Source organism: Rhodofomes roseus (assembly GCF_022264815.1).
Source record: "Rhodofomes roseus strain CIRM-BRFM 1785 chromosome Unknown C8Q71scaffold_12, whole genome shotgun sequence".
Taxonomy (NCBI): domain Eukaryota; kingdom Fungi; phylum Basidiomycota; class Agaricomycetes; order Polyporales; family Fomitopsidaceae; genus Rhodofomes; species Rhodofomes roseus.
In genome coordinates this window covers 53,828-79,996 of record NW_025952968.1, presented here as the reverse complement: position 1 = coordinate 79,996, position 26,169 = coordinate 53,828, and the positions used below count along the sequence as shown (strand labels likewise).

Here is a 26,169-nt window from a genome sequence, read left to right as displayed (position 1 = left end):
AAGGCAGGTGATCGTATGCGGGTTACATGGGCGCTTGCACTCCAGACCACTTGGTCGCGCCCCTTACCGTTTCATTCCCTCTGCACCCCGCCCGTCGTACGCGAAGCCATTCGCTTGGCTTAGGACCCCTCTCATTGCTACGGGCCTCATCTCTGCACACAACATCAGACCTGGGGACGGGCTCAGAGCCCGGGAGACACGAGCAAGATGGCGACAAATATGCGTGGGCTCACGCAGGCGAGTTCTCGCGTTCGCAGTATAGACATGTCGCTTATGGATGCGTATATAGTTCATCGCGGATATTCGAGGAGCGAGAGTCCGCGAGCTCGAGGAGAAGAGGATCAACAAGGAGATGGCGAATATCAGGAAGAGGTTCAAAGGCACGTCATAGTACCTCGCCTCAGCGCTTTCACCCTAACGTTGGTGACCAGACGGGAACTTGGATGGCTACCAGAAGAAGAAGTGAGTCTCGCGGCGCATCGACCATTGTAGCTGCTAATGCTATGTCCACAGATATGTCGCGAAGGTCATCTTCACGTACATCCTTGGGTACAAGGTCGACGTCGGCCATATGGAAGCTGTCAACCTCATCTCGAGTACGAAATACAGCGAGAAACAGATTGTAAGCATGCCCTGCATGATCAACCCGTTGAGCTGAACCGAATGTGCGCAGGGCTACCTTGCAGTCACCCTCCTGATGCACGAGAACTCCGACTTCCTACGACTTGTTGTGAACTCCATCCGCAAAGATCTGAACGACAACAACGAGATCAGCAATTGTCTAGCACTACATGCAATTGCAAATGTTGGTGGTCAAGAGATGGCGGAAGCGTTGGCAGAGGACGTACATCGCTTGTTGATTTCGCCGTATGCTGTCCAACCTTGTGGCATTGCATCTGTGGCTTATTCGCCTAATTTAGGACATCACCAACCTTCGTGAGGAAGAAGGCTGCATTGACATTGCTGAGGTTGTACCGGAAACATCCAGATGTCATACCCGCCGCGGAGTGGGCCCTACGGATAGTGTCATTGATGGACGACGGAGACTTGGTGAGTACGGGAGCATATAAAATGTCGGAAATGTGCCTTATACGACAGAAAGGGCGTAGTGGTATGTGTCACCAGCTTGGTCATGGCGATGGCGCAAGACCATCTTGATGCGTACGCGGTGTGTTATACCAAGGCCGTTGACAGGCTCAATAAGGTATGCGATTCAGCAACACTGAGACGCGTCGGTTCTGACACCTAGTCATAGCTCGTCATTGAGCATGAATACAGCGCAGCATATGCGTATTACAAAGTGCCATCGCCTTGGCTCCAGGTCAAGCTACTGCGACTGCTGCAATATTACCCCCCGTCAGGTCTGTCATGACCAACTCGCCAGCTTCGTGTCACTCACATGAAAGCAGAGGATCCGACAATACGAACTGTCATGTATAAGGTCCTCGAGACGATCATGAACAACTGTGCCGAGCCATCGCGCAACGTACAACACAACAACGCTCAGCACGCCGTCCTCTTCGAGGCCATCAGTCTCGCCATCCAGCTGGACACCAACTCACCGCTAGTCAACACAGCTGCTATCCTCCTCGCACGTTTCATCAGCTCAAAGGAGACGAACGTTCGTTACCTTGGGTTGGACACAATGGCACAACTCGCAGCACGCACAGAGAACCTCGATGCTATCAAGAAGCACCAAGGAACGATCATTCTATCTCTGCGGGACAAAGACATCTCAGTCCGACGTCGTGCGCTCGACTTGCTATACAGCATGTGCGACACGGAGAACAGCGAGCTCATCGTCGGTGAGCTCCTGCGGTACCTCAAAATCGCGGATTACGGCCTGCGCGAGGAGATGGTGCTGAAGATCGCAATTCTAACGGAGAAGTACGCGGGCACTTACAAGTGGTATGTCGACACCATCTTGGAACTTCTCAGTGCCGCAGGGGACCATGTGGGCGAGGAAGTGTGGTATCGTGTCGTCCAGATCGTGACGAACACGGAGGATCTGCAAGCATACGCGGCGAAGGTAGTGTTCGAGTACTTGCGCTCGCCCTCATCACATGAGAGCCTGGTGAAAGTTGGTGGATACATCCTCGGCGAATACGGCCACCTAATCGCCAACGAGCCCGGGTACAACCCAATCGAGCAGTTCCAGGTCCTCCATTCAAAGTCGCAATTTTGCGCGGCTCCCACTCGCGCTCTCCTCCTATCAACGTACATCAAATGGGTGAACGTCTTCCCCGAGATCAAGCCGCAACTGGTGAACGTGTTCGAGCGATATCGCCACGTGCTCGACGTCGACCTTCAGCAACGCGCATGCGAGTTCTACGCACTTGCATCTCGCCCGGAAGACGACGAGCTGCTGCAGAATGTCTGCGAGGAGATCCCGCCCTTCCCGCCGCGAGAGAGCGCGCTGATTGGCAGGCTCAAGACCAAGGGTGGAGACAAATCTGATACGCCTTTGGAGCGCGTATCGACGAAGAAGATGGCCAAGAAGCCAACGTTCCCCCAGCCAAATGGCAATGGAACTGCGGCCAATGGCAATGCGAACGACATAACGAGTTCGCTCATGGGTCTGGAGATCACATCTTCGTCAAACGCACAATCACCATCGTCACAGCCCGACCCATCGCAAACACTTACTGCCCTGGCGGAGAAGGGGATATCGATGTTGACGGTAGGCCCCAACGTCGAGCGCTGGTTCGACAAACTGCTTTACAGCACCGAGGGCGTGCTCTACGAGGACGTGCAGATCCAGATCGGCATTAAGTCGCGGTACCACGGGCACCTTGGCCAGCTCGCGATCTACATGGGCAACAAGATCTCCGCGCCGTTCACTTCGTTCACCGCGACGCTGCACGTCGACGACCCAGACGCGCTCTCCGCGACATTCGCCAAGATCGCGCCAAGTACGATCGCGCCGCGCACGCAGTCGCAGCAGCTCGTGCACGTCGAATGCAAGAAGCCGTTCACGAAGCCGCCCACCCTGAGCGTGTCGTACCTCGCGGGCGCACACCAGACGATCGCGGTGCGGCTCCCGATCGTGTTGACGAAGTTCTTGGAGCATGTCAAACTGGGGCAGGCGGACTTCTTCGAGCGATGGCGATTGATCGGCGGGCCGCCTCGAGAAGCCCAGCAGATATTCCCGATCACCCTCGACGAGTCAGGCCACGTCGACCGCACCAAGCAGCGCCAGGTCGTCTCCGGCTTCAATCTGAACGTCCTCGACGGTATCGACCCCAATCCCAACAACATCGTGGCCGCCGGCATCTTACACATGTCGAACGACGGGAAGGTGGGCTGCTTGATGAGATTGGAGCCGAATCCAGAAGCCAAGGTGTGTTTGCTTCCGCGAGCGATCTCTGATCGAAGGCTGATTTGTTTCTACAGCTCTGTCGAATCACGGTGCGGAGCACGTCTGAGGACGTTGCGGCGGAGGCCATGAAGCTCGTCATGAAGCCCCTCAACGCGGACTCACTGTCATGACACTTGCATACTGCGCTCTGCTCTCCTTGATATCCTTTCGTTCGTGATGATTTACGGATTCTACATAGTGCGTGTATTGCTATACTGACGAGCATAATATATGTAAAAAGCAACCGATACATGTGTGCATCTTCGAGGGTCATCGTCGCAGGATGCCGCGGAAGATGCTCTTCCGCTTCCTGGTTGAGTCGTCAGTAGAGTCGTTACTCGCTTCTTGCGTTCGTGTCGAAGTACGTGTGATGCGCTCTCCAGTCGCTTTACGGGTGAGCGCGGAGTCAGTCGACGAAGACCGTGGTTGTTTGGAGAAGGGCGTATTTAGGCGTCGCAAAGAACGCGTCCTGTCCGGGGAGGGCACACTCTCCACAGCATTGGGAGCGGACTGGGACAACATATGCTCTGGGTCACTCGTAGGGCTCATCGGCATCGACTCCGGTTCAGTGTATGGCGACGAATCCGTCCCAGGCGCAGTCGACGGCCGCGCAGACTTCTTCGGCAGCTTGGGGCTCTTCGGCAGGGATATCCGCCGTTCCCGCCGCCCGGGAATCTTCATGGGTGATGTTGGTGAAGGCGGGAGGGGTATACTGGCGGCGAGGGGAGAGGATATGCTCGGCTGCGACGGCTGCCGCCGCGGCTTGCTCGCGAGCTGGCTGACGCGGAACAGCGCGCGCTCCTCGACCTGGAGACACCGCGTGCAGAACTCGTCGAAGTGGTCGCCGGTGCCGGAGTGGATGTACGTCGAGGGCGTGTAGTTGCGCGCGTGGGCGTAGCGCACGACGAGCGCGCTGACGACGGCGAGGTGCCGCGGGAGGTCGAGGACGTGCGGTAGGAGTGGGGTGGCTTCGCGGTAGAGAACGGGCGCGGCGAGCCCGCGCTGGCGGAGCGTGTGCATGATGCGGAGGCGGTCGCTCTTGTCAACGATCGGCGGAGATGACGTGCTGGGTGACTGGGGCTCTGGTGTTGAGACGACGACGATGTAGTCGACCATATGCGGGACGCTGTTGGTCAGAAAATCCCTCACTCCGCGCATGAAGTCTTCCTTCTGCACGCTCTGTGTTTTCATGCGTCAGTGCGACGAAGACTCTGAATGAAAGGTCTCTGCTTACTGCGTTCAGGTTGGCGAGGTTCTGGATGACCTTCGCGATCAAGGTCAGACTTCGCTGCACACGGGCGTCCGGAAGCCCTACGCCCACATTGTTGGTCTCTCTCTCGGCACGCCGACAAAATACTCACCTGGCCAAAGCCCGAACAAATGCGGGTGCAATATAGCAGGGACCATGAAGCGCAGGAAGCAGAAAGCCGACACGCTCTGCGACGGCAGGTCCCTATTCTGCTCGTCATGCAGGCCGTACCGTCTCTCGACCAGCCTGCGGACATGCTCAAACAGCCTCCGCATCTCCCTGCCCAGGCCCCCAATCAGCATCCCCACTCCTCACTGTGGAACGGAGAAGGAAGGGGAACGCACGCAGGACACTCATGCCTCGCCTCGTAGATCGAGTTCCAAAACTCCTGGCACCAGTATACGAGCGCCTCGACGTTCTTCTCCGTGCTGCGCGCGCCCTTGCCCGAGCGCAAGGGGTCGACCTCGATCGCGATTTTGTCCGTGCACACGCGCCGCACGGGCGCGCCGACGCTCGCCTCGAGGAACGCGCTCCCGTAGCGCGCCATGAAGAGCTCGACCGTCTTCGTCAGGACGGTGTTCCCGCGGCTAACGGCGAGGCGTCTGGGGTCAGCCTTTTGGACGGGTCAGGGGTAGGGGATGTCTTACAAGAGCGTGTTGTGTGCTGCGTGGGGAAGGTTAGCTCGGATGTGGCTGCTGAAGTGGGTAGCAAACGGGCTTACATGAAAGTGTGCCGTCAACCTCTCGGTCGGCCATCTCCAGGATGTCATGAACGAGCACGTCCTTGGCTATTGCGATGGAGATGATGTGGTGGGGTATCGTGTTCTTGAGCTTGAGCCTTGACTCGAGGTCCACTAGCCAGTCCAAACTGTTTCTTGACGAGAATGTCTGCCGGGAGTCAGGTAAGCCTCGCCGACTTTGCGCGAAACGCCACTACTCACCTGGAGCAGCCCAGAGTACTCGGAAAACGGGAGGATGATCTCTCTACAAAGCGTCTCAGAATTCGCACTCCTGATCGCGTCTCACAAGAAACCACTAACTCGTCTACCCTTAGCTTCAATCTGAGCTCGCCCGTCTGCGCATACGTCCCCGGGTTCGGCGACAGCACGGGGAACCACCCATCGATATGCTCGCCTCTCCGAAAGTTCATCAGCGCAATCGACACCACGCCCACCACGACGGGCTTCGACAACCTCTTCTCCCTCAGCACGACGACCTCGAGGTTCTCAAACTGGGGGAGGTCTGCGAGGACGAAGCGCTCAAGCCAGTCGGGCGCACCGAGCCCGCGCTTGACCGTGGTGCGCCCGCACAGGCAGCCGTCGACGAAGATCTCGCAGTAGACGTCGAGGTCGAGCGCGTCCGGTTCGCCGCGCGTCGTGTCGGGCTCGCCCGCCACGAGGCTCGACGGGTCGTCCGGCACCGCGCCCGCCGCGGCGGGGTTGAGCGGGCGCGCGGTGCCGAGGTTGCGGCCCTGGTGGCAGGTGAGCTCGACCTGGCGCCACATGCGGTAGAGCCCGCCGTCGGACGGCGACAGCCAGCGCCCGTACGTCTCCGGGACGGCGTAGGAACGCAGGAGCGCGAGCCAGAGGTTGAGCGTCTCTTCGTCCGGGAGGCGGAGGAAGACTGGGTCGGAGGAGGGCACCGCGCACCACATCTGGCCGCTGTGGGCGGTGAGGTCAGGACTACCTGGGGCGCGCGAGGAGAGTGGTACGAGACGTACGGTACGCAGTAGATGCCTAGACAGTCCTTCCGGTCGAAGAGCGAGTGGTGAATAGGTCGGATATCTGTGTGATTAAGAGAATACACGTAGATCGACTGATACAACATTGTTTCCTGATCGCCAGGCAGTGTCAGAGAGACGGGGACACTGATCTGTTGTAGCACGCACTTCTAGATATATATTCAGAATACATGCTTCGTCCTCTTCCACTAGTTGACATATTGCGGGCTTCCATTGTTCCGTCGGCGAGTGGCGGCCCAGGCTGAGCCAACTGGTTTTCTCTGGAATGGTCAAGTTGGTTGAAATACGGGGAGCACGGGCCACGCCGGACGCACCCTTGACTTTCCTGGAGCTAGAGTCGACAGACTTTCTTGGGGATTCGCCGGACTTGTCGAGCCTGTCGTGGCTCCGCTTGTACAGAACAGTTGGCTGCGGTGACGGTGAGCAGGGGGCGTTATTTCTCGATCGTCTGAGCTGTTGCGACGCGTCGCACCTTGCGCAACGCGGCAGAGGCCTTCGCTGAGAGGCATACTTCGGCGGTGACCCGGAATTCCTTGCCGGCGGACTGGGAAGGCTTCCGGCGGGTTGTGGGCGGGCGAGAGGAGGACTGGCGCCTGGGCGACTTGGAGGAGGACATGGGGTGGGCAGGGCTACAAGGGCTAAGCTACAGAAGGCGACGGCGGCGGGGGGATTTAAGGCAAGCGTTGTCCGAAAGCGGCGAAAGCTGGGCAGAAGCGCCGGCGAGAATCCGCGAGATTGGCGCTGCCGTAAGAGGAAGACTGGCGAGCTGATGTTGGAGAGCGGGCGGCGGGGCTGGAGGCAGCTGGAGGCCGGTAGCCAGAGGCCGTTGGGATATACGCAGCGCGACGAGGCACCGCCGGCAAGTGCTGCGAGGCGCCCGGGGCACGCCGATGCGCTCTCCGATCGCCCAACAACAGATCTGATCGCCCTCCCCCGCCCGGTCCGCCGCCTTCCGCCGCCCCTCTCTCCGTCCTCCCCATCGTCCACATCGTGCCCGCCACCGTGCCTCGGCAGGCACCTCCTCCGCCGCCCGCATGCGCTGCACTCTCCCACAGCACGTTCGCCCTCGACGCCGCCACCATCACTGATATCCGCCCAGGCGCACCCAGCAACCCGCTAGTCACGCTCCTCCTCCGAGCGCGCACTGCGCCCCGAGCACCCTCCTCCATAGCGATGAAACAACCATCTGCCGCATCATTCCGCTCTCATTGGCCCACTCGACACCGAGGACCCTGCGCCATCAAGGGTGTCTGTCCGCTCGAGCTCTCGACCAGATTACGCTGCATACAGACGGCACTACTTTGGGCTGTTGGCATCACTCGCTGGGCGCGGCACTCGCGGCTGCATGTCCCGGCTGCTGACACTGCGGTGGGCGTGGCGGATAGGAGATGGGTATGACTGCTGAATTGAGGTCATCGAGTGCAGACCTCAGCCGGTACGTTGCCTTCCCGACACGCGTGTCAGGTACTGCGCTGTGCTCGGGCGCGTCTCGTACCGCACCCTGGTAAGCATAAATCTCGGGAGGCGGAGTGGCGGGTTGCTGCGTGCTGCGACGCGGTGGGTGAAGGAAGACCCTTCAGGGTAGGTACGACACGGCCATGCATGCAATTTCGGAGGTGTGGCTGAAACGGGGCTTCCGAAGCTCTCAGAGCTCAGCTCCGGATCCTTCGGGATACAATTCGCGTCGCCACAGCTTAAAGTGCGGCGCCGCACGATTTCGCACGCACTCGATACTGACCTCCGAAGGGGACCGGTGATGCACCACTTGTCGATACGCCGCTGCCTGTGTGGCACCGAACGCTACAAACACGCGTGTCTCTGGCACGTCAAGCTGTTTCTGCTACGCCTGGGCCACCGCGCGTGGACTATTCTTCGTATGTCTCGAGACGACACTTCTCTAACCTCACCAGTCATGTTCAGCCGATTACTGACAGTGCTTTGGCGCACATGGTCCTCCACTCAACGGCGTTTCAGCCACTGGACACTACTCGGTGGATCTCGTTCCGAGTCATCTCTGCTGCTCTAGACCTAGCTGCTGAAGCCATCTTGGGTCGACATCACGCTGTCAGACATATGCAGGGAATCTCGGGCGTCGGGCGTCGTTCTACTCGCTCGCAGGCCTCTCCTTTCAGCTAAGTTATCAACTTCAAGCTTCATCCCGGAGCGCGATGTCCCCTTTGACTTCAGACATCGACCAGGGGACGGATTCAATTGCCACATTCGCGTCCCAGTCATCAACAGACGTAGGCTCTTGCCACTAATCCGCTGGCCGAGGCAGATCGGTGCCCTGCTACTCAGGCTCTTGCTCTAGACCAAAGTGCCATCGTTTCTGCCGCTCTTGATTTCCTTACCTACGCCTTTGACAACCTCCGTTGAGTTCGGTCTTGCCAACTTCTCCTGCCGTCTGTCTCCCCGAGCTCGGGCCACGAGCGTTTCGCACGCATCCATGCCCAACTCTCACAAGCCCTCGTCTTCTGACAATGACATATGATTGTCCTGACGGGCAAAATTCAAATCCTCAATTCGCGAAGTGCAACGCCCGTCTTACAGGGATGATCGCGCGACCACTCGCAACGTTGACCCATCGGCCCAGGTACGACCCGCACTGACAATGGTACCAACAGACATACCCGTCACGCCCGATACAGGGTCTCCCCGTCGTTCTGTGGCGGATCATCGCAGCCGTTTCCCCCCTCTCAGGGCCTTCATCGTTCTGCTCTCCCGAGGTCCGTCGGAGCGTTGCGGCGCGGCGCGACAGCAGACCGTCGAGGTGTCCTTTATAGTCTCGATGTAACGTTTGGAAGGAATTGGTTGGTGCCTCGGTCTAGCCTGGCCCCTCGTTGAAGTGGAATCCCTGGACGCGATGGTCATCCAAGGACTCAGCTGGCTGCACTCCTTCCTGTCGCGCTTCCGGGTCTGCGATCTGCTGGGTGTGTTTTCGTGCTGTAACGCTCGCGCCCCTTCGCACTTCCGGTCCTCAGGCAAGTCAATACGGATTCCGGAACGTTGCTTGCAAGCGAGCCTCGCTCGTGCCCCTAGGCTGGCCAACTCCAGAACGCGAGCAGTACGTTATGTTAGTTCGATCGTAGGGAATTCGTGAAGTAAGCGGCGATAGCGGATGCATTTACATGCTCATACATGACGTGACGGGCTGAACCGCGTTTCTGCGCGGAACCGGTGTCCGTGGTCGTCCAGACCGCTGTGCAGTCTCGTCATCGCCGCGTATACGGCTTAACGCCAGAGATCAAATGCTTCCTTCGTTGCATTCCCTCAGTCCTGCAACGGACGGTTAATAATATGGTAACTCACATTGCTAGGACTGCTGTCTTTAGCTTTCTCGACGACGACCGTGCGCCCATGTCCCTTATGACGCTATTCATAGACCGTCTCCCAAACCCGAGCCTGTCTCCGGCCAGGCCCTTCCCCGAATCGATGAGCCAACCGGACAGAAGCCACGGTGAATACATCCGAACCTCGGTGCGAGGTCCGGGCAGGAAGAAAGCTCACTCGCGAACCCACATGAGTCCGCACTCCATTCAGCACTGGCAGGCGAGACCACGACGACGATACACTCGGAAGCAACGTTATCATGCATGGCAGCACTTCATGTTACAGACTCCGAGCTCGGGGGATGTTCAGGCTCGCACCTGACGTTGGCACCGACGCCGAACTTCGAAGCGGACGTATACGCACTCGAGCTCTCTGGGATTCAGACGGTTCAGGCAGTCGTGTATTCGTGTCCCACCTGCCGTCTTCTATTCTGCTCCCCGCCTGCGCCCGCCCGCCCGTCACGCCGCAGACAACCCCGATGAATCTAGCTACCTACTATACGATTTAAGTCAAGCAAAAAGAAACACTCATGGCCCGGACCCCGAGTCCGCACCAAGAAACCCGTCACAGAACAATAAACGGCTGTACATTAGGGTAGAACGTGAATGATGAACAGACAAGGTCGATATGAGTATGTAGAGCCGAAGGGTATCGAAGGAAAGGGGAAGTGAGGGGCTGTCGGCTTTCGTGGTCTGCGTGAGGTTTTGGTATGAGTGCGGGGCGCGCCCGGGGAAGGTTGCCGCGCGGGCAAGGGTCTCCAACTGTAGCGCGGAAGACCCTTACTCCAGCTTGTGACTACAGGAGGCGCGTCAGGTGGTCGTCCCGAGGCAAGAATGGCGCTTCAAAACATACCCATGACCGTTGGCGACGCCGTTGCCGTTTGCAATAGGCTTGCCGTTGGCGATGGGTGCCTTGCCCCTGACAGGCTTCTTGTACGTGTTGATGTAGAACTGGACGAAGAGTCCCAGGTAGCTCGACAGGATTGCGCAGCCGAAGACAGCAGCGGATTCCGTGCCGGCACAGGAGCCAAAGCTCGGGAGGTTCGGGAAGTAGGAGGCGGCATAGTAGGAGTACGCTGGGAGCAAAGTCAGCTCCCGAGTTACGAAGCGGGGGAAGGGCACGTACTTGCAAAGTACACAGCGACCAGATCAATGACAAATTGCACAATTTGCATGGTCGTCAAATGCTTCTTCCACTGCACGGAGAATCAGCGCGCGCACTGTCTGAGTGTTCATTGTGACGTACCCATATCTTGGCACCACCCGCGGTCGCATAGTAGTAGTAGTCTGCGCCACAATCAGCACAGGCCGACGGCAGCGTCCAACTGCTGACTTACACATTAGGACGTGAACGGACAGATTAATCGTGATGGGAATCCATTGCTGTGTCGACATATTTAGCAGGAAAGCTGATGGCCAGTGCACGTGTGCCACGTACCACACTCGTCTTCCCGTTAAGTTGCGTGAAGCATAGCAGGGCCGTTGCAGAATGGTGGTACACATGCAAGAACGCTGAACACACCGACACAGTGAGAAACGACGCGTCCGTTCGCGCGAATAGAAACGCACCAAGAGGCTTCTTCTTAAGCGCCAAAAAGATAGTGTCGAGGAGCTCGAGGTACTTGAAGTAGTAGTTGATAATATAGAAGAGTTCCAGCCTCTGAGGGACAAGGGTGGTTTAGAACGGGCACACAACACGCAGAACGAGAGGGTTATTCACGTCCGTCCACATGTCGTCATTGCACATTGACCAAAACAGACCGTGCTTCCAGAAAAGCGGGGCGATCTCCTCCGCCATGCAGGTGAGCAGGAGCAAGCTGCCCGCGCTGAGGATAATGTTGTGCGCCTGGAAGAGGGCCTGAAGCTTCATTGGCGGCCTGTTCTTCATGTACGCCCGCAGGCTGAACACGACCGCGAGGTATCCTGCGAGCGTCGGGAAGACCTGCTGGGGCGTCGACAAGGGCGTCTTGCCGGGGACATAGCTCTGGAGGTGGGGCGGGAGCGACCACGGGATGACGCTGGCGAGGAAGTCTGCAATGGGAGCCATGGGACTGGAGGACCGAGGGGGAGGGAACGAAGGAGGGGACGGGTTGATTTATGGGCGAGGACGGCTTCGACGTGGTCGCTGCTGGCAAGGGCGCGTGGTTTTGCAAAATTCGATCCCCGAGCACCCGGGCGGTCTCCCAGGGCTCGGCATCTATATATAATGCGCGTCCGTCCGCTGCGTCCACTGCCCACCGACGCTGTTGTGCGCGTCGGCGGGGGCAACTGCGAATATATTTCACTGCATAACTGGGCTGCAGGCTGCGGCTCTTTTCCGCTATCGGACCCGAGGCAACACGCTGGCTCTGGACGTAAATGGTCGTCCGTATCGGGCAACTCGTTCGACGCGTCGAGCGATATTGGCCTAATCTCGATATGTCAGCCGTAATGTGCGTATGATAAGCAATGTCCTGTCGGACACTTCATGTAAGGATGGAAGTCCTGATGTTATGTTGCGCATCTACGACAGATTTCTGTACATGAGCCCGGGCCCGAGCACCTACCCATGGCTGCGAAACCATATTTCAGGGATGTGTGTTGTGCCTTCACCCGGTAGGCATTCGGAGAAAGACCATGTCATTGTAAAGCGTCGAAGAGACCATGGAGATGTTCCATAGCATGAGATATGAGGAATGGCCGCAGGTGGTATGTTGTAGGAACGATAATGATACATCCGGTGCATAAGGGGACGAACAACGAGAGCCACGACCCAGAGATGAGACGATACGCAGAAAACTAGATGCTAGGATACTATGTGATTATAAGAGCAAGTCCGTCCTGGAGATCAGCGAGCAAGGCTTTCTCGCTGCTGTCGTATGTGAGTATGGGGCGTACACACGTGGTATGAGGACTACATACCGGCATTCGAAGCGAGCATTTTCGACAGCTGCCACCGCCGCCGCTTTCATGCGATTTGCGTCAAGGCCCATCGGCAGGGCACAGATGACGCAGAGATGAGAGTTGGATGGTTGTAACCGATATGATGCAGGGATCTGTCGCGTGCTGCGTCAGAGACGAACGATCTGCATGAATATATATGACCATACCCCAGAGGCCCTGAGCGTCTCAATGAGGTTGTGGACAAATAGGAGCGAACGCGTGCGAAGATCGTGCAGGTCATGAAGGTCGTAAGCTATAATGCCATTGGATGAGTGGTAGGAACATGGGCCAAGAGGCCAATGAGAGGACGATGTACGTACATGCCGAGGACGAGCATGCGGTCGGGATGGTACAGTGTAACCGTACGGAGTGACCGGACTTGCGGATCAATCTAACAGCAATCGTAGCTTTAGCGTGATGAGAAAGTGAAGAAGCCTGCAGCACGTACTGCGCGAACGGCTCCAGGGCGTCTTGGAGATCACCGAGCTTTGTAAACAGAAGAGTAGTCAGGATCGCGGTGTGCACGCTCGCCGATTGAGCGTCTTACCTCGTTGAGCTGCACGTCCTGGGGTTCGTGGCTGTCGACGTGGAGGGGCAGATGGGCGGGGTTGAGAGCGGGTTGGTGAGCAGGCTGGGGCATAACGGACATCATCTTGGCTGCAGGGCGTGTCGAGAGCAAAGACGAGCGAGGAGTGGGGGTTAGAGAGCGCCAGACATAGCTGGCCTGATGTGGGTTTTATGTAGAGACGTCTGGAGACCTCGTTGCATCTGCACGGGGGATACCGGGATCTGGGATGTGTACACGGGACTGATCGGTGCATGGACACGCCCCAGGCCAAGTGACAAGTTGCTGCCTCGATTTGTTCTCGCCGCTCGGTTGTCACCTGCTGTGGGAGGCTCTCGTCGGGATCGCCAGGTGCCGGTCCGGTAGCGCTCGCCTCATCCCTCTACAGGCTTGTTGGAGCCCCTGTGAATTTCGAAACCACCAGCCTCGCCTGCGTTCCAGAGGAGCGGAGACTCGTCGAAGTCGGGGTCGCGAGACATGTTCAACGCGGGGAGAAGTGCGGGGGGAATCTCATCCTCCGCGACTTTGCATTCGCATTCTACGCCGAAAGCTGTGGTCCTCCGAGTCGCCGTGCGGTGCTATCTGGACACCGCCAGGACACCGCTGTCTCGCCGCAGTTACCAGCGTAACAAACCCACATCGGCCCGGATCTAGGCTCCATGGTCTCTGAAGACGTCAGGAGAGACAGATCGCGGGGAATACCAAATTTCCAGCCACAGCGGGCATGGGACCGACGCGGGGTAAATATACATTGCATGTACAGACTCACCGACGCGTTCGATAGCTGGCTGGGGCTGTCCCCGACGCTGGCTTCTGACCTGCTAGCGCAATGGACCAGAGCACAAGCTCCATCCGGCAGACGACTTAGTACTGACCATCCTGACAGGCGTACTAGCGCGACGGTGTTCGACCAGGGTCCAGGACCGACGCTGCCGTGCTCCAAAAGGGGGGTGTAAGTCACATGACAGGCGTCCCAAAGTAGCAACATGACGCAGCCCACATGCAGCGCCGCATCACCATCGCGCACTGCGCTCAACACCGTCGGCCGTGTCCTCGAACCATTCTGACTTTGACGACTATTGTAAACGACTGGAGCGACGTTTGGCAGATAACTTGCAACGATGTGGTGGTCAGACCCCGCCAAGGAGGTCCTGAACATCGTACGTCTTCACACTGGACGTCTCTGCGGCGCGATGATGGCTTCACGTAACTACAGGTGTTCAACCGCGTCCTCGCGCCGTATGTCGAGAACTTGGACATGGGCCAAGTGAACTATGGGATCGGGCAAGGTGCGCATATGCGCATTTTTTTGTGTAGGCTGCCGCAGACCGGATTCCTCGCGCAGGCCGCGTTACGCTGAGCAACCTCCGGCTGAAGAAGGGCGCACTGGACAAATTTCGGCTGCCCGTGGACGTGATTGAAGGTCAGACAACACGCTCCTTAGATTCATCATGGCAACGATCCTCATGTTATGTCCGCAGGGCACCTCGGGAAGTTCACATTATCTCTCCATTGGATGAATCTAGGCAACCAGCCGGTCGAGGTTCTGGTCGAAGACGTATATCTCCTCGTGGTTCCCTCAGCCGAGTCCACGTACGATTCTGCCGAGGAAGAGAAGAGGCAGCAAGCCGCCAAAATGGAACGAATAGAGAACGCTGAATTGCTGCATGTTCGGGGAAAGTCGGATGTCTCGCAAGGCGAGTTGTCGTACGTAAATTCTTGCACATTGTACTAACAAAGCAGCATGCAGACTCGCAACAGTCCGAAGGGCTGATCTCGTCGCTCATTGCAAAGATTATCAATAACCTGCAAGTCTCGGTGAAGAATATCCATATACGATATGAGGACAAGATGAGCGTTCCGGGGGTACGGATATCTCGCTTCGTTACGATGTGCCTCCCTCACGATGTTTGTCTAGCATCCATTTGCCGCCGGGGCTACTTTGGCGGGATTCACTGCCGCTTCCGTCAACGAGAAATGGCAACCTGCATTCATAGACAGCAAAGCTGGAACCATCCATAAGGTGCGCAGCTATACCTGGTGCCTTCGAATGTGATTCTCATCAGGTCAAATTCAATAGTTATCTAAGTTGGAGTCTTTGGCAATGTACTTTGACACCGATGCGGAGAGCATGGCTGGGCTGTCGCATGCGCAGTTCATCAAGAAGTTCACGGAGCAAGTGCGTATCTCGCTCTCATTGGCATACCCATTCGCTGATAGGGCCGTGAGCAGATCTCGCGGGGGGACTACTTGCCCGACCATCAGTTCATACTCAAGCCCGTCACGGGAGAAGGCAGGGTGCGCAGTTCATGCTATGGATGCGCCGTTATCCGCTGAGCTTCTTCAATATCCGGCCGTAGATAACGATGAACCGCACGCTCGACAAGGAAACACCAAGATTTGACGTTCAACTGTTGTTCGATGAGATCGGTGTCATATTGGATGACAACCAGTATCGTGATGCGATCTCGTTGGTCGATATGTACCACTTCTATATGCGGCAGCACCAGGTGCGTTTCGAAGCTTGCACGCTCGATACGACACTGATCTGTGGGTGCTGTGCTTAGTATCAGAAGTTCCGGCCCAAGGCGGAGCAGCTAAACGAGAACCGTCCGAGAGCGCTACTGAAATTTGCAGGCCGGGCTATTCTTGACGAGGTCCATGAACACAGGAGACGATGGACTTGGGCATATTTCGCCGAGAGGCGCAATGAACGACATCGTTACGTCGAACTATTCAAAAAGAAGCAGCAGAATGCCCTCGTTGACCCGGTAAGAACTGAATGTCATCCCTTCATAGCATATCTCGCTCAACATGATTTTGAGCAGGAGCAGCGGGAGCTAGACGCATTCGAAAAGAAGCTATCGTACGAAGACATCCGGTTCTACCGGTCCATTGCGCGTTCGCAGCTTCGGAAGGACATGGCCTCGAGGCGGAAGATCGAGGAAGAGAAGAAGCAGCAAGCACCTGCGCAAACCAGCTGGTCAAGCTGGATCTGGGGTTCCTCGGGCTCGAGCTCAGACGGTACCACAGAGGCTCCGCCCGAGGATTCCGCATTTACAGGCGAGATGACGGAGGAGCAGCGGAAGCAGCTGTATGAGGCCCTGGACTATGACGAGAAGACTGCGTTGACGGAGTCCTTCGAGACCCCGCGAGACGCTCTCAAGGCCCGCGTGTTGGCGCAACTGAACCGGGGTTCCTTCGCTCTCAAGCGGGACCCGCATGGCGCGAACACAGAGATCATCTCTATCGTCTCTGACGTGTTTCAGGCGACGTTTGTTCAGCGGCCGGACAACTTTGAGACGTCTGTCTCCCTGAGCGGCTTCGCTGTCTACGATAGCACGTCGAAAGACACGCTGTACAAGCGGATCGTGCATGTGCAGGAGCGACGCAACAACGGCGGCGTCGTGAAGACACAGGTCGTTGAGGGCGCCGGTGAGATCACGGACATGGTCGATCCGTTCTTCTACCTGAGGTTCGAGAACAACCCCCTCGATGAGCGCGCGGACAGCGCGTTAGAGGTCAAGATGCGTTACATGGAGATTGTGTACCATAGAGGCTACGTGGAGGCTATCTACAAGTTCTTCAGACCTCCCGCTGGCCAGATTGAGTCCGTTGAAGCCCTCTTGGTAAGAATCGTCTTGATGGGTGAACGACAAGTCTGATCTGTCCTATAGGACGTGGCTAGTCAGACGCTCGAGGGTCTGCGCAAGGAGACAAGAGCTGGCCTCGAGTATGCCTTGCAGACCCACAAAACGGTAGACGTCCATATGGATCTAAACGCCCCGATCATCATCGTTCCCGAGGAGTACGTATTCATTTCCATTTCACTAGTGCCCTGCTCATACCTGTCCTTAGCATTACGACGAATAACTGCAAGCACTTGTTGATTGATGCCGGCCATATCTCCGTCGTGAGCCAACTTGGTAACAAAGAAGCTATCAAGGAGATCCAGTCGAAACGCAAGCTGAAATATACGGACGAAGACTACCAGCGCCTCGAGTCTATGATGTACGACAAGCTCTCAGTGAGACTGAAGGATGCACAGGTATGCAGAAACGTTCTGTGTCTGCGCCACAGCTTACGTTCCTGTAGTTCCTACTAGGCAACGACCTGCAATCGTGTTTGGACGCATTGTCGTCCGAGCGCAATGACAAGCTGCATTTGCTTGAGCGTGTCACTCTCGATCTGCAGGTGCAGAACTCTATCGTTCCTACTGCCTACAATCTGGCACGGTTCAAGATCTCTGGTCACCTGCCGAGCTTGCAGGTCAACCTCTCGGATACCAAGTACAAGGCCCTGATGCGCCTCGTCGACGTATCTGTGCCGCACTTCGACGACTCTGCGGACACGATTAGCCATACAGCTACCTCTCAGCGGTCCAATGCTTTCAAGCTTCCGTCAGGCTTCTTCGGCGCGTCCGAAAAGTCTGAGTACAACGTGGATGATGCCGAAGATGGATCCAGCGAGGCAGCATCGTCGCCGAAGGTCGAACATGAAGAACAAGATGAGGAGTTCTATGATGCCGCGGATGGCGTACCTACGGTAAGTTCTGGTGATACATCGAAACACGCATTGCTCAATCCGTGCCTCAGAATCCCGCGCTACACCAGCACATCGTGGAGTTTGACTTCACCGTCGACGTCCTCCGAGCTTGTCTATCGAAGTCTGGTGCAGACGGCGTCGAGAAAGCCATGGGGGATGTGAGCTTCTCTCAGTTCGGATTGGTCTTCGCCATGGCGAAGCACGTCATGACGGTGGACGTCCATCTCAGGTATGTTCTGCAACAAGATCGAGGAATGTTCTCTGACGCATCTCTAGTTCTATATCGATGAACGTCTTCCAGAGTGGCAAGAGTCCGCTGGAGTGTATTTCCTCCGCTGTAGGAGGCTCAGACGGCGATCTCCTGGTGGTCAAGTATGTCCGGGTGGACCGCCAATCCCCCGAGTACGTGCCTCTTTACAACGGCATCGATCAGAGCGTCAACATCACCACGTCGACCTTCATCTTCCGCGCCGCACCCGAACCTGTCATCTCTCTCTACGAGTTCATCATGACGACGTTCGTCCCAGAGAAGCGAGCGGATGCAGCACCTTCCCCAGTCGACTCACCTCAGATCGACAACGCAGTGTCGAGCCAAGAAGCTGCGGGCACCGCATCGGATAAGATCAACGTTTCACTGAAACTCGCGAGTGTCCAGGGTGAGTGCTTTCGTCCCGACTGCTTAGAGATCCCGGGCTGAAGCGGCTGGAAGTTTACCTCATCAACAACGACGTCAAGCTCGCAACACTGTCTCTTTCCACCGCTGATGTGACAATCTCGCTGCGTGCGAATGCTATGCATATCGGCGGTAGACTCGGCAGCCTCGATTTACACGACGACTCTGAGCTGACGACATTTTCCCCGGCCTTCAAGCAAATACTGTCCATTGAAGGGGACAACTTCGCCAACTTCCAGTACCAGACGTTCGATCCGAATGACCAAGCCACCTACACTGGCATCAAGTCAGCGTTCTACCTCAACACAGGATCGCTGAAGCTGCACTACCTGGAGCAACCTCTCCATGACATCTACCTGTTTATCACTAAGCTTGCGAAACTCAAGGGGTTGTATGACGCCGCGGCGGAGGCTGCTGCTCAGCGAGCTTCAGAAATTGAGAGGATGCATTTCGATGTGACCATCAAAAGTCCTATCGTCGTCTTCCCTTTCAATCCTGAACAGTCTATGGACATGCTCTCCCTCCGGCTCGGAGAATTGAGCGCTCGCAACGACTACGAGGGGACTGCAAGTCGCGTCACTGCGAGTCTACGCGGCGTGCAGTTAGCGTCGAAGACCTATAACGAGAGGCATCAATCGTCGTTCCTCAAGATTGTCGATGATATCGACATGAATGCAAGTGTCGTCCAAACTAACGGCATTGACCGCGCGGCAGACCTCAATCAGCCAGATACCCAAGTATATAATCATCTGAAAGGCTTGGTGTCATATGCATTGACATGTTCTACAGGTAGCCGTCAAGATCCCGGACGTCCGCCTTCATTTGACACAGCTGCAATACAAACTGCTCATGGATCTAGCGCAGTCCATCCCTAGGGTCCTGGCTGGCGCGCCGGAAGGCTCCGCGGAAGCTAGTCAATCGTCTGCTGTCTCGGTGCGATCTCAAGACCAGAGCGCCGCTCCGTCTCCTCCTGCGGTCGACCTCCAACCCGAGCTTAGGGTAGTACAGCAAGCCGACGGCGCGCGTGTCTGGACCACCATCGACGTCTTGCTCACTATCGGCGCTGTGAAGCTACATCTCTACGATGAACAGGCGACTTCCGAGGTGAACCTCAAGGAGCACGGGATCGCTAGATTTGCTTTGTCCGAGAACAGTCTGAGGACCAAAGTTCTCTCCGACGGTGCCATTGAAGCTCAGGTCATAATGAAGTCGATGACAATGAACAACACTCGCCCAGGACACTCCAAGTTCCGCGAGATTATGCCCGCCGCAGAGCATGATCGCAATCAGGTTATGCTTCTGTACACGAGATCAGGAGGCAATGGATCTGCCCTAGCAGTACTCACAGTCGATTCCCCCAAGGTCATCTTCGCTGTTGATCCCATCATAGCGTTACTGGAATTCTTCACCAGCGCTATCCCTTCCGCTGCTGCTGTTGAGGGCGACGTCGATGACCAAGATACCGGCGCGAACTCGGATTCCTCGCAGTTGGACTTCCGCCTAGATCTGCATGCCGCATCCGTGAGCGTTCTGCAGGACGACTCCGATCCAGAGACGCAGGCCATTCGCTTGGCCGTGAAGCAGGTGCAACTGTCGCAGCAGGTACGTCGCGCGCTCTACAACCATGAATCGTACTTAGCGGTTGGGCAGGGTATTCTTGCGCTGAGGGTAGATCGTCTGGGCATGTCGCTTATGCGTATGGGTTCGGGTGCTTCCGACAGTGTTCGCTTCATGGACGACGTAGACATGACACTGTCGCTGGACAGTCGGTCGAGTTCGTCGCAACGCTCCACGAGTTTTGATGTTTCCGTGAAGCCGATTGTGTTCCGCGCGTCGTACCGGGACATAAATCTGATAACGACCATCGTGAATAGGGCGTTGGATCTCTATGCTCAGTCAACACAGTCACTGTCCGAAGAGACGTCCACTGTTCAGCAGTCCAACTTCGGGTCTACAAGGCATACTACTGCATTGTCGTCTCGCCGTCTATCGAAGCAGCCGCGTGAAGACCTAGAGTCTGTGGGGCACGCTCGAGTCGTCGTTTCCCAAGAGCAGGCAGGTACACTATTCAGCCAATCTACATCCTATTGATGTCACTATCACAGTTCCGGGGCTCATTCGACGGCCTTCGCCTAGTCCTAATTGGAGATCTCCATGAACAACCCTTGCTTCATGTGAAAGTCAAACCTTTCATACTAGGCGCGAAAGATTGGTCAGGAGAGGTGGGTTTGATGCACATACGCTGGTTGTCATCTGACTTCCATTGTCAAGCTGCGAGCCACCTCTACGTTGGCTCTACACACGAGCTACTGGAATATCACCAATTCACATTGGGAACCTCGTAAGACAGCTCGAATATCTGTGCCAACATATAAATAATCACATCATTCACAGTCATTGATCCTTGGACATTCTCCGCTTCGGTATGATCATCGACGTATGGTCCCCTCGCTACACTCACCTTGAACTCAGGTCGCCAGAAATGGCCCGTCAGGGTCACTTACCCTCAACGTCTCCGCTCGCGAACGGTTGGATGTCAACATCACGACGACATTTATCGAGCTAGCTCTTGCAACGATCAAGTTGCTCGGACAGGAGGGCGATGATGTGCTTCGCAAAGCTCGAGGCAGCTACGCTCCTTACCGCATCTACAATCGCACAGGGTCATCCATCTTTGTCTGGTCTGATCTAGACGGCAGCAGTCAACTGAAGGACACAACGTCCAAACAGATAGCGAATGGTAGAACGATTGACTGGCGGTTTGACGACTGGAAGACCATACGAGAGGTTTGTGGTGTTGGCACCGACTCGATACCTTTCTCACTGATGGTCGATCATGCAGCATGTCACTTCCAGCGGCAACAATAGCATTGGTATGCAGTTCGTGGGGAAACCATGGGAACAGCTCCGCAGCATCCCTGTTGACCGAGAGGGCGAATACACCTTCTCCCTGAGACCGAGGACGGACAAGTTTGCCTATAGGTTGCTAGCGGAAGTCCGTGTTCAAGAAAACACGAAGGTAGTCACATTGCGATCCGTGTACAACGTCGTCAACGATACTCTGTATCCCTTGGAGGTGACCCTAGTCGATGAATCTGGTCAGCCAATGCATCCAGTCGAGAAGATCGGTATGATGTCGCGTCTGAAGTGACTTCGCTTTGTCATTCTCACGCCGTTGTAGCACCTGGTCAAGATTTCGCGGTCCCCATTGAGGCTGTCAACACAGGCAGGATTCGTGTCCAACCAGACCGTAAGTTCAAGTTCACAATATAATAGTTCCCCAAGCTGAGTATCACCATCAGAGGGCTTCGGATACAAATGGTCTCCTGCTACTCGCTGGGAGGACCTGGTCACTAAGCGCAGACTGAATCTTAAGTGTCCTCACAGCGACCCATCTGAAGCTGCGTTCCGCTTCCAAACATGGGTGGAGACCGACGCGAGCGAGACGAGTCCTCGGTAGGCATGAGGATGGTATATACTCACCGAAAACTAACGGCGGACATAGGAAGATTCCTAGGATCACGGTGAAATTGCGCGCTCCAATCGAGTTGGAGAATCTGTTGCCGTACAACCTCGATTACCGCATATACGACAAGAATACCGACCAGAATTGGCGAAGCTACTTACGCAAAGGGGGTGTGATGCCCGTTCATTCAGTTGAGCTAGGACACTTGATCCTCCTCAACGTCCACGTCCAAGATACATGTAAGCTGACTTGTCTGCATTGAACGATGACTGATAGAGTTACATGTCTCTGCAGCCTTCAAGCAGAGCGAGTTTGCTATCATCAACACCGACGGGAACTCTGACTTCGACGTGGAAAATCGACTCATACTACGAGACTCGATGGATCGCAAGCTGGACTTGAGGTTGAACTACGTGTATGTTTCATCGTCTCCGAGAGGGACAAGGCTGACTCAGTGATCGCGAAGGCGTCATGCCGATGGGGGAGGCTCCTTCAAAGTGCAGATCTATTGCCCGTATCTTGTGATCAACAAGACTTCGTTGCCCTTCGCGGTGAGACCTGGGAGATCGAGTCGGATAGCAGGTCCGCAAGATATGGTGGGCGAGACCAGGGCAGGTGTGTTTACATGCACGAACGACTTTTCAAACTGCCATTTACGGATGTGCCTGCTGCAGACATGCTGTCGAAACCCGTACCATTCAGTGAGGCACTGCTCCTTCCCCATGCGAGCGAAAGCATTCACAATCTATTACAGTGCTATCACATCCTAGTGACCAAGGAAGAGACTTCGCCTTCAAGGTCGGCGAGTCGACATGGTCTCAAGTCAGTCTCGACACAACTGTTCTCGATGGGATGTCTAAAGTCTACTTTAGGTAGTTGCTCTCGAGGCGCCAGCCGCAGACACCAGGCTCGTCATCCCGGCTCAAACGCGGAGGTCAGAAGAAATACAAGTCGGCCTCTCGTGGTCAGAAGGCGTTGGCAAGTACAAGCTGACGAAGGTCATTGTCATAAGTCCCCGGTTCATTATCAAGAACAATAGTTCGGCGGCAATCGCTTTCCGTGAGCACGGTGTTGCACCTAGAGGCAAGTATGAGTTGAGCCCTGGAGAACGTCACCCCCTGCATTTCATTCGTTCCACCGACGAGAAGCTGCTCACTATGGCATACCCTGGTTTGAATGCACAATGGTACTTCTATGGGTTTACTCATCTTCGTGGTCTAATCGAAGCTACAGGTCGGCGCCGATCAATATGGAGGACATAGGTTCCATGCATTTCCGCCTGCAGAAGCCTGGTGGTGTACCGAGCCTGATGCGCGCGGACGTGAGGATGGAGGGATCGAGCATTTTCATTTTCATCTCTGATGCATCCGAGGGCTGGCCGTTTACTATTGAGAACGATAGCGGTTCCGACTTTGCGTTCTCTCAGACAGTACGTACTCACACATTCCGACCACCTCTTGATGTTGACACCTTCGTAGGACCATACGCGCACGGGTCCTGAACCTACGACAAGGACCTATCCTGTCTACAGGGTGCCTCGGAAGTCAAGTGTTGACTACGCATGGGATTTCCCTGCTGCAAGGGACAAGAAGATCATTCTTGTCGTCAACGACAGTCGCCGCGCTATTGACATCATGGAGATCGGAGATCTTGTGCCCTTCCGTTTCAATGTGGGTGGAAGTGTAACTTGTTCAAGAAATCATTGTTCAAGGAGAATCTTCGTAGGACCGTCAAACCGTACGCGCGGTGTCGCTCGATGTTCGGGCCGACGGCCATAAACAAGTCCTCCGGATCACCAACTACAATCCAGCGCAAAGTCTCTATCGTCCGAAACGTAGCAACTCGGTGACACTGACTAGACAAGATACGATGAGCAGTAGTCAAGACGGTTTCGAAGCGGTACAGGAAGAAGTACAACCGTCCTTATCCGTGGCTCTGGATTTCGAAGGCATCGGAGTCTCGCTCATCAACAGGAAGATGACGGAGGTTGTCTATGTCTCGGCCAACGTTCTGAAGTTCGAGTATGCAGACAGCGCGGTCTCGCAATCCGTCAATATGTCTTGCGGCAGTCTCCAGATTGACAACCAGCTGCATGACGCCCTCTTCCCCGTTCTGCTCCAGCCGACGCCCATATCCAAGGAATCAGCTGGTGTTGCGTCGTTGCCCACTATTCAGGGTTCAACGATCTGGCTGAAAGATCAAGGTTTGTTCAGTGGTCAATCTCAGGATGAGGGCTCACGTGGAACGTATAGAGCATGGCGTCTTCTTCGTCAAATACTGTTCTATTCTGCTTCAAGCCCTCACAATAGAGGCCGACGAGGACTTCCTATATGCGCTGTACGATCTTACACAGATCAAGGGCGCCTTTTGGGATGAAGGCCAAGAAGAGTACGTGATTACATGTCAGATACTTGTGCTATTCTCATGTTTGCGACTAGTGTCTTGATACCATTTCCTGAGGATATCAAAGAGCCCGAGCTGACTACATCCGGCCAAGATTTGTATTTCGAAGTCTTGGAGCTGCAGCCCATCCGACTCGCCATATCCTTTATGCGCACTGAGCGGCTGAGTTCCGAGGACAAGTGAGTTGGTTCAGAGCTGTATGTCCTTATAATGACCCCTTGCAGGCTCAGTATACGGAACCCCTTCGCTGTCGTCATCAATGCAATTGCGATGGCCATAGGAAACATCAATGATGCGCCCTTGGAGATGAATGCGTTGGCGATCAAGGATATGCGTCTGACTCTGCCCGACCTGCAGGAAAGGATAATGCATCACTATCGACAAGAGGTATTACGCCAATTGTATCGCATCATCGGGTCAGCCGACTTCATTGGCAATCCCGTTGGCTTGTTCAACAACGTCAGCTCTGGCGTGGCTGATATTTTCTACGAACCCTTCAACGGCGCTGTCATGCATGGAAACTCCGAGTTAGGGGTCGGCATTGCGAAGGTGAGAGGACTTGAAGCATGTTATGTGCGCGTTTAATGGACCAGTCGATTCACAGGGTGCTGCAAGCTTCGTGAAGAAGACTGTGTTCGGCTTCTCAGATAGTATGACGAAATTCACGAGTAGTGTTGGCAAAGGTGGGATCAGTCGTTAGACTGTCTGCAAGTTACCGATTGCTTCTCAGGACTGTCTGCAACAACCTTCGATCCCGAGTATCAGCTACGTCGACGAATGAACCAAAGGCGGAATCGCCCTCGTCATGCTATGTGAGACAGCCGCTCTCCTGTTCCCGGCGTCTTATTGAATGTTCACTAGCTATGGCGTCACCGCTGGGGCGGAAGCGTTCGCGAGCAGCGTAGCCAGCGGCATGGAGGGTGTCTTGGTAAGTGAACAATGTTCAACTGGGTGAGCCGTTGATGACCGGTATTCCTCAGTTGAAGCCATTGGAGGGCGCAGAATCAGAAGGAGCAAAAGGGTTCTTCAAAGGCGTCGGGAAGGGACTCATAGGGTACGTCTGTGGACGTCGCAAACTCATGCCGAAATATTTATCACCGAAACAGTGCTGTGACGAAGCCAGTCATCGGAGTGTTCGACCTGGCTTCGAACGTCAGTGAAGGTAAATCACACTTCTCTTCGAGTGCAATGGCGGAACTCATCTATGATCAGGGATCCGGAATACAACGACTGTGTTCGACAACCCAGCTCGAGACCGCGTGAGACTTGTCAGTATTCCACGATAACGTGAACTTTCACCGTACTGAATGCGCATGCAGCCACGTCTCGTACCCTCTGATGGTGTCCTGGTGGTTAGTCATAAGCCTTCTTGATGCACCGGTGTCTCATAACTGCGTTTACAGCCTTACTCTGAGCGAGAGGCCCTCGGCCAGTATTGGATGAAGGACTTGAACAACGGAGCGTATCGACAGGAACTCTACGTAGCACACATCAGTAGGTCTCTTGATCATGCGGCATCACAATTCCTCATCTGCCATGCGATCAGATCTTCCTGGGAGCGACAATGTCGTCCTGCTGACAACGACAAGGATACTTTCATTCTGGTCGAACAAGCTCCGATTGGAATGGGACCTGCCTTTCACACTTGTCCAAGGCGTGACGATAGAAGACACCGGCATTCGGTTCGCCCACAAGTCAGGCAAGGACCACGACAAGTTCGCCTTCATCCCGGACAAAAACGCGCAGTCTTGGTTTTTCGGACAAGTTGCCACAGTAGTCAAGGCGTTCAACGCTAGGAGACGAATGGACTCGTAGACGTATCGCATGTCACTTGTAGAAGGGATCATATGTATTGATAGTATCTCGCGAATAGCTGTATGTATGACAAATATACGAATGTATCGAAACATGAAGAGTCC

General features: G+C 55.5%; 5 protein-coding genes across 5 annotated transcripts; 2 read left to right on the top strand and 3 right to left on the bottom strand.

Annotated features, from left to right (window-relative positions):
- The first annotated feature begins 8 nt into the window (after positions 1-8).
- Positions 9-3,580, top strand: C8Q71DRAFT_762518 (Adaptor protein complex AP-2 alpha subunit). Its single transcript, XM_047923923.1, has 10 exons — positions 9-237; positions 290-380; positions 432-462; positions 514-622; positions 674-867; positions 921-1,050; positions 1,103-1,204; positions 1,256-1,361; positions 1,410-3,340; positions 3,394-3,580. The coding sequence occupies exons 1-10, from the start codon at positions 208-210 to the stop codon at positions 3,487-3,489; spliced, it is 2,820 nt and encodes a 939-aa protein (XP_047777923.1). The 5' UTR covers positions 9-207; the 3' UTR covers positions 3,490-3,580.
- C8Q71DRAFT_836149 (Rho GTPase activation protein) lies at positions 3,581-7,202 on the bottom strand. The gene is made up of 12 exons (XM_047926438.1): positions 6,820-7,202; positions 6,662-6,755; positions 6,495-6,607; positions 6,327-6,439; positions 5,647-6,267; positions 5,548-5,590; positions 5,329-5,494; positions 5,255-5,270; positions 4,952-5,194; positions 4,720-4,886; positions 4,593-4,669; positions 3,581-4,537 (listed from the first exon to the last, which is right to left on the bottom strand). The coding sequence occupies exons 1-12, from the start codon at positions 6,961-6,963 to the stop codon at positions 3,629-3,631; spliced, it is 2,706 nt and encodes a 901-aa protein (XP_047777922.1). The 5' UTR covers positions 6,964-7,202; the 3' UTR covers positions 3,581-3,628.
- A 3,284-nt stretch (positions 7,203-10,486) lies between these two features.
- C8Q71DRAFT_709498 (GNS1/SUR4 membrane protein) lies at positions 10,487-11,723 on the bottom strand (the record flags this gene model as incomplete). The annotated part of the gene is made up of 7 exons (XM_047920688.1): positions 10,487-10,752; positions 10,803-10,872; positions 10,923-10,963; positions 11,014-11,059; positions 11,115-11,188; positions 11,246-11,336; positions 11,397-11,723. 7 exons carry the CDS (start codon positions 11,721-11,723, stop codon positions 10,487-10,489), a joined length of 915 nt encoding a protein of 304 aa, XP_047777921.1.
- A 555-nt stretch (positions 11,724-12,278) lies between these two features.
- Positions 12,279-13,323, bottom strand: C8Q71DRAFT_762506 (uncharacterized protein). The gene is made up of 6 exons (XM_047923922.1): positions 13,146-13,323; positions 13,047-13,084; positions 12,919-12,989; positions 12,766-12,851; positions 12,578-12,711; positions 12,279-12,527 (listed from the first exon to the last, which is right to left on the bottom strand). Exons 1-6 carry the CDS (start codon positions 13,248-13,250, stop codon positions 12,470-12,472), a joined length of 492 nt encoding a protein of 163 aa, XP_047777920.1. The 5' UTR covers positions 13,251-13,323; the 3' UTR covers positions 12,279-12,469.
- Positions 13,324-13,938: 615 nt separating this feature from the next.
- Positions 13,939-26,074, top strand: C8Q71DRAFT_810916 (vacuolar protein sorting-associated protein 13). Its single transcript, XM_047926052.1, has 48 exons — positions 13,939-14,115; positions 14,170-14,323; positions 14,380-14,452; positions 14,509-14,586; positions 14,645-14,860; positions 14,914-15,029; positions 15,082-15,186; positions 15,244-15,342; positions 15,396-15,461; positions 15,524-15,673; positions 15,731-15,934; positions 15,989-16,792; positions 16,841-16,971; positions 17,022-17,211; positions 17,259-17,708; positions 17,759-17,937; positions 17,985-18,364; positions 18,418-19,118; positions 19,171-19,983; positions 20,032-20,436; positions 20,487-20,603; positions 20,653-20,722; positions 20,776-20,804; positions 20,854-21,168; positions 21,224-21,509; positions 21,563-21,631; positions 21,684-21,837; positions 21,887-22,086; positions 22,142-22,262; positions 22,314-22,462; positions 22,522-22,548; positions 22,602-22,669; positions 22,720-23,033; positions 23,081-23,276; positions 23,326-23,517; positions 23,573-24,050; positions 24,100-24,235; positions 24,286-24,429; positions 24,475-24,799; positions 24,855-24,933; positions 24,981-25,062; positions 25,112-25,178; positions 25,231-25,304; positions 25,357-25,412; positions 25,463-25,518; positions 25,570-25,602; positions 25,654-25,744; positions 25,797-26,074. The coding sequence occupies exons 2-48, from the start codon at positions 14,285-14,287 to the stop codon at positions 26,063-26,065; spliced, it is 9,396 nt and encodes a 3,131-aa protein (XP_047777919.1). The 5' UTR covers positions 13,939-14,115; positions 14,170-14,284; the 3' UTR covers positions 26,066-26,074.
- The last annotated feature ends 95 nt before the right edge of the window (positions 26,075-26,169 follow it).

Bases quoted from the DNA above. Each gene is read 5' to 3' on its own strand.
- C8Q71DRAFT_836149 (XM_047926438.1), bottom strand. From the start codon at position 6,963: ATGTCCTCCTCCAAGTCGCCCAGGCGCCAGTCCTCCTCTCGCCCGCCC. The intron at 6,608-6,661 runs GTGCGTCCGGCG...TGACCATTCCAG, and splicing joins TAGCTCCAGGAAAGTCAAGG to AGAAAACCAGTTGGCTCAGC. The intron at 6,268-6,326 runs GTACGTCTCGTA...CACCGCCCACAG, and splicing joins CTAGGCATCTACTGCGTACC to CGGCCAGATGTGGTGCGCGG.
- C8Q71DRAFT_810916 (XM_047926052.1), top strand. From the start codon at position 14,285: ATGTGGTGGTCAGACCCCGCCAAGGAGGTCCTGAACATC. The intron at 22,670-22,719 runs GTCAGTCTCGAC...AGTCTACTTTAG, and splicing joins GCGAGTCGACATGGTCTCAA to GTAGTTGCTCTCGAGGCGCC. The intron at 25,519-25,569 runs GTCAGTATTCCA...ATGCGCATGCAG, and splicing joins CTCGAGACCGCGTGAGACTT to CCACGTCTCGTACCCTCTGA.
- C8Q71DRAFT_762518 (XM_047923923.1), top strand. From the start codon at position 208: ATGGCGACAAATATGCGTGGGCTCACGCAG. The intron at 1,051-1,102 runs GTGAGTACGGGA...TACGACAGAAAG, and splicing joins TGATGGACGACGGAGACTTG to GGCGTAGTGGTATGTGTCAC. The intron at 1,205-1,255 runs GTATGCGATTCA...ACCTAGTCATAG, and splicing joins CCGTTGACAGGCTCAATAAG to CTCGTCATTGAGCATGAATA.
- C8Q71DRAFT_762506 (XM_047923922.1), bottom strand. From the start codon at position 13,250: ATGATGTCCGTTATGCCCCAGCCTGCTCACCAACCCGCTCTCAACCCC. The intron at 12,990-13,046 runs GTACGTGCTGCA...GATTGCTGTTAG, and splicing joins GCCCTGGAGCCGTTCGCGCA to ATTGATCCGCAAGTCCGGTC. The intron at 12,852-12,918 runs GTACGTACATCG...ATGGCATTATAG, and splicing joins CGCATGCTCGTCCTCGGCAT to CTTACGACCTTCATGACCTG.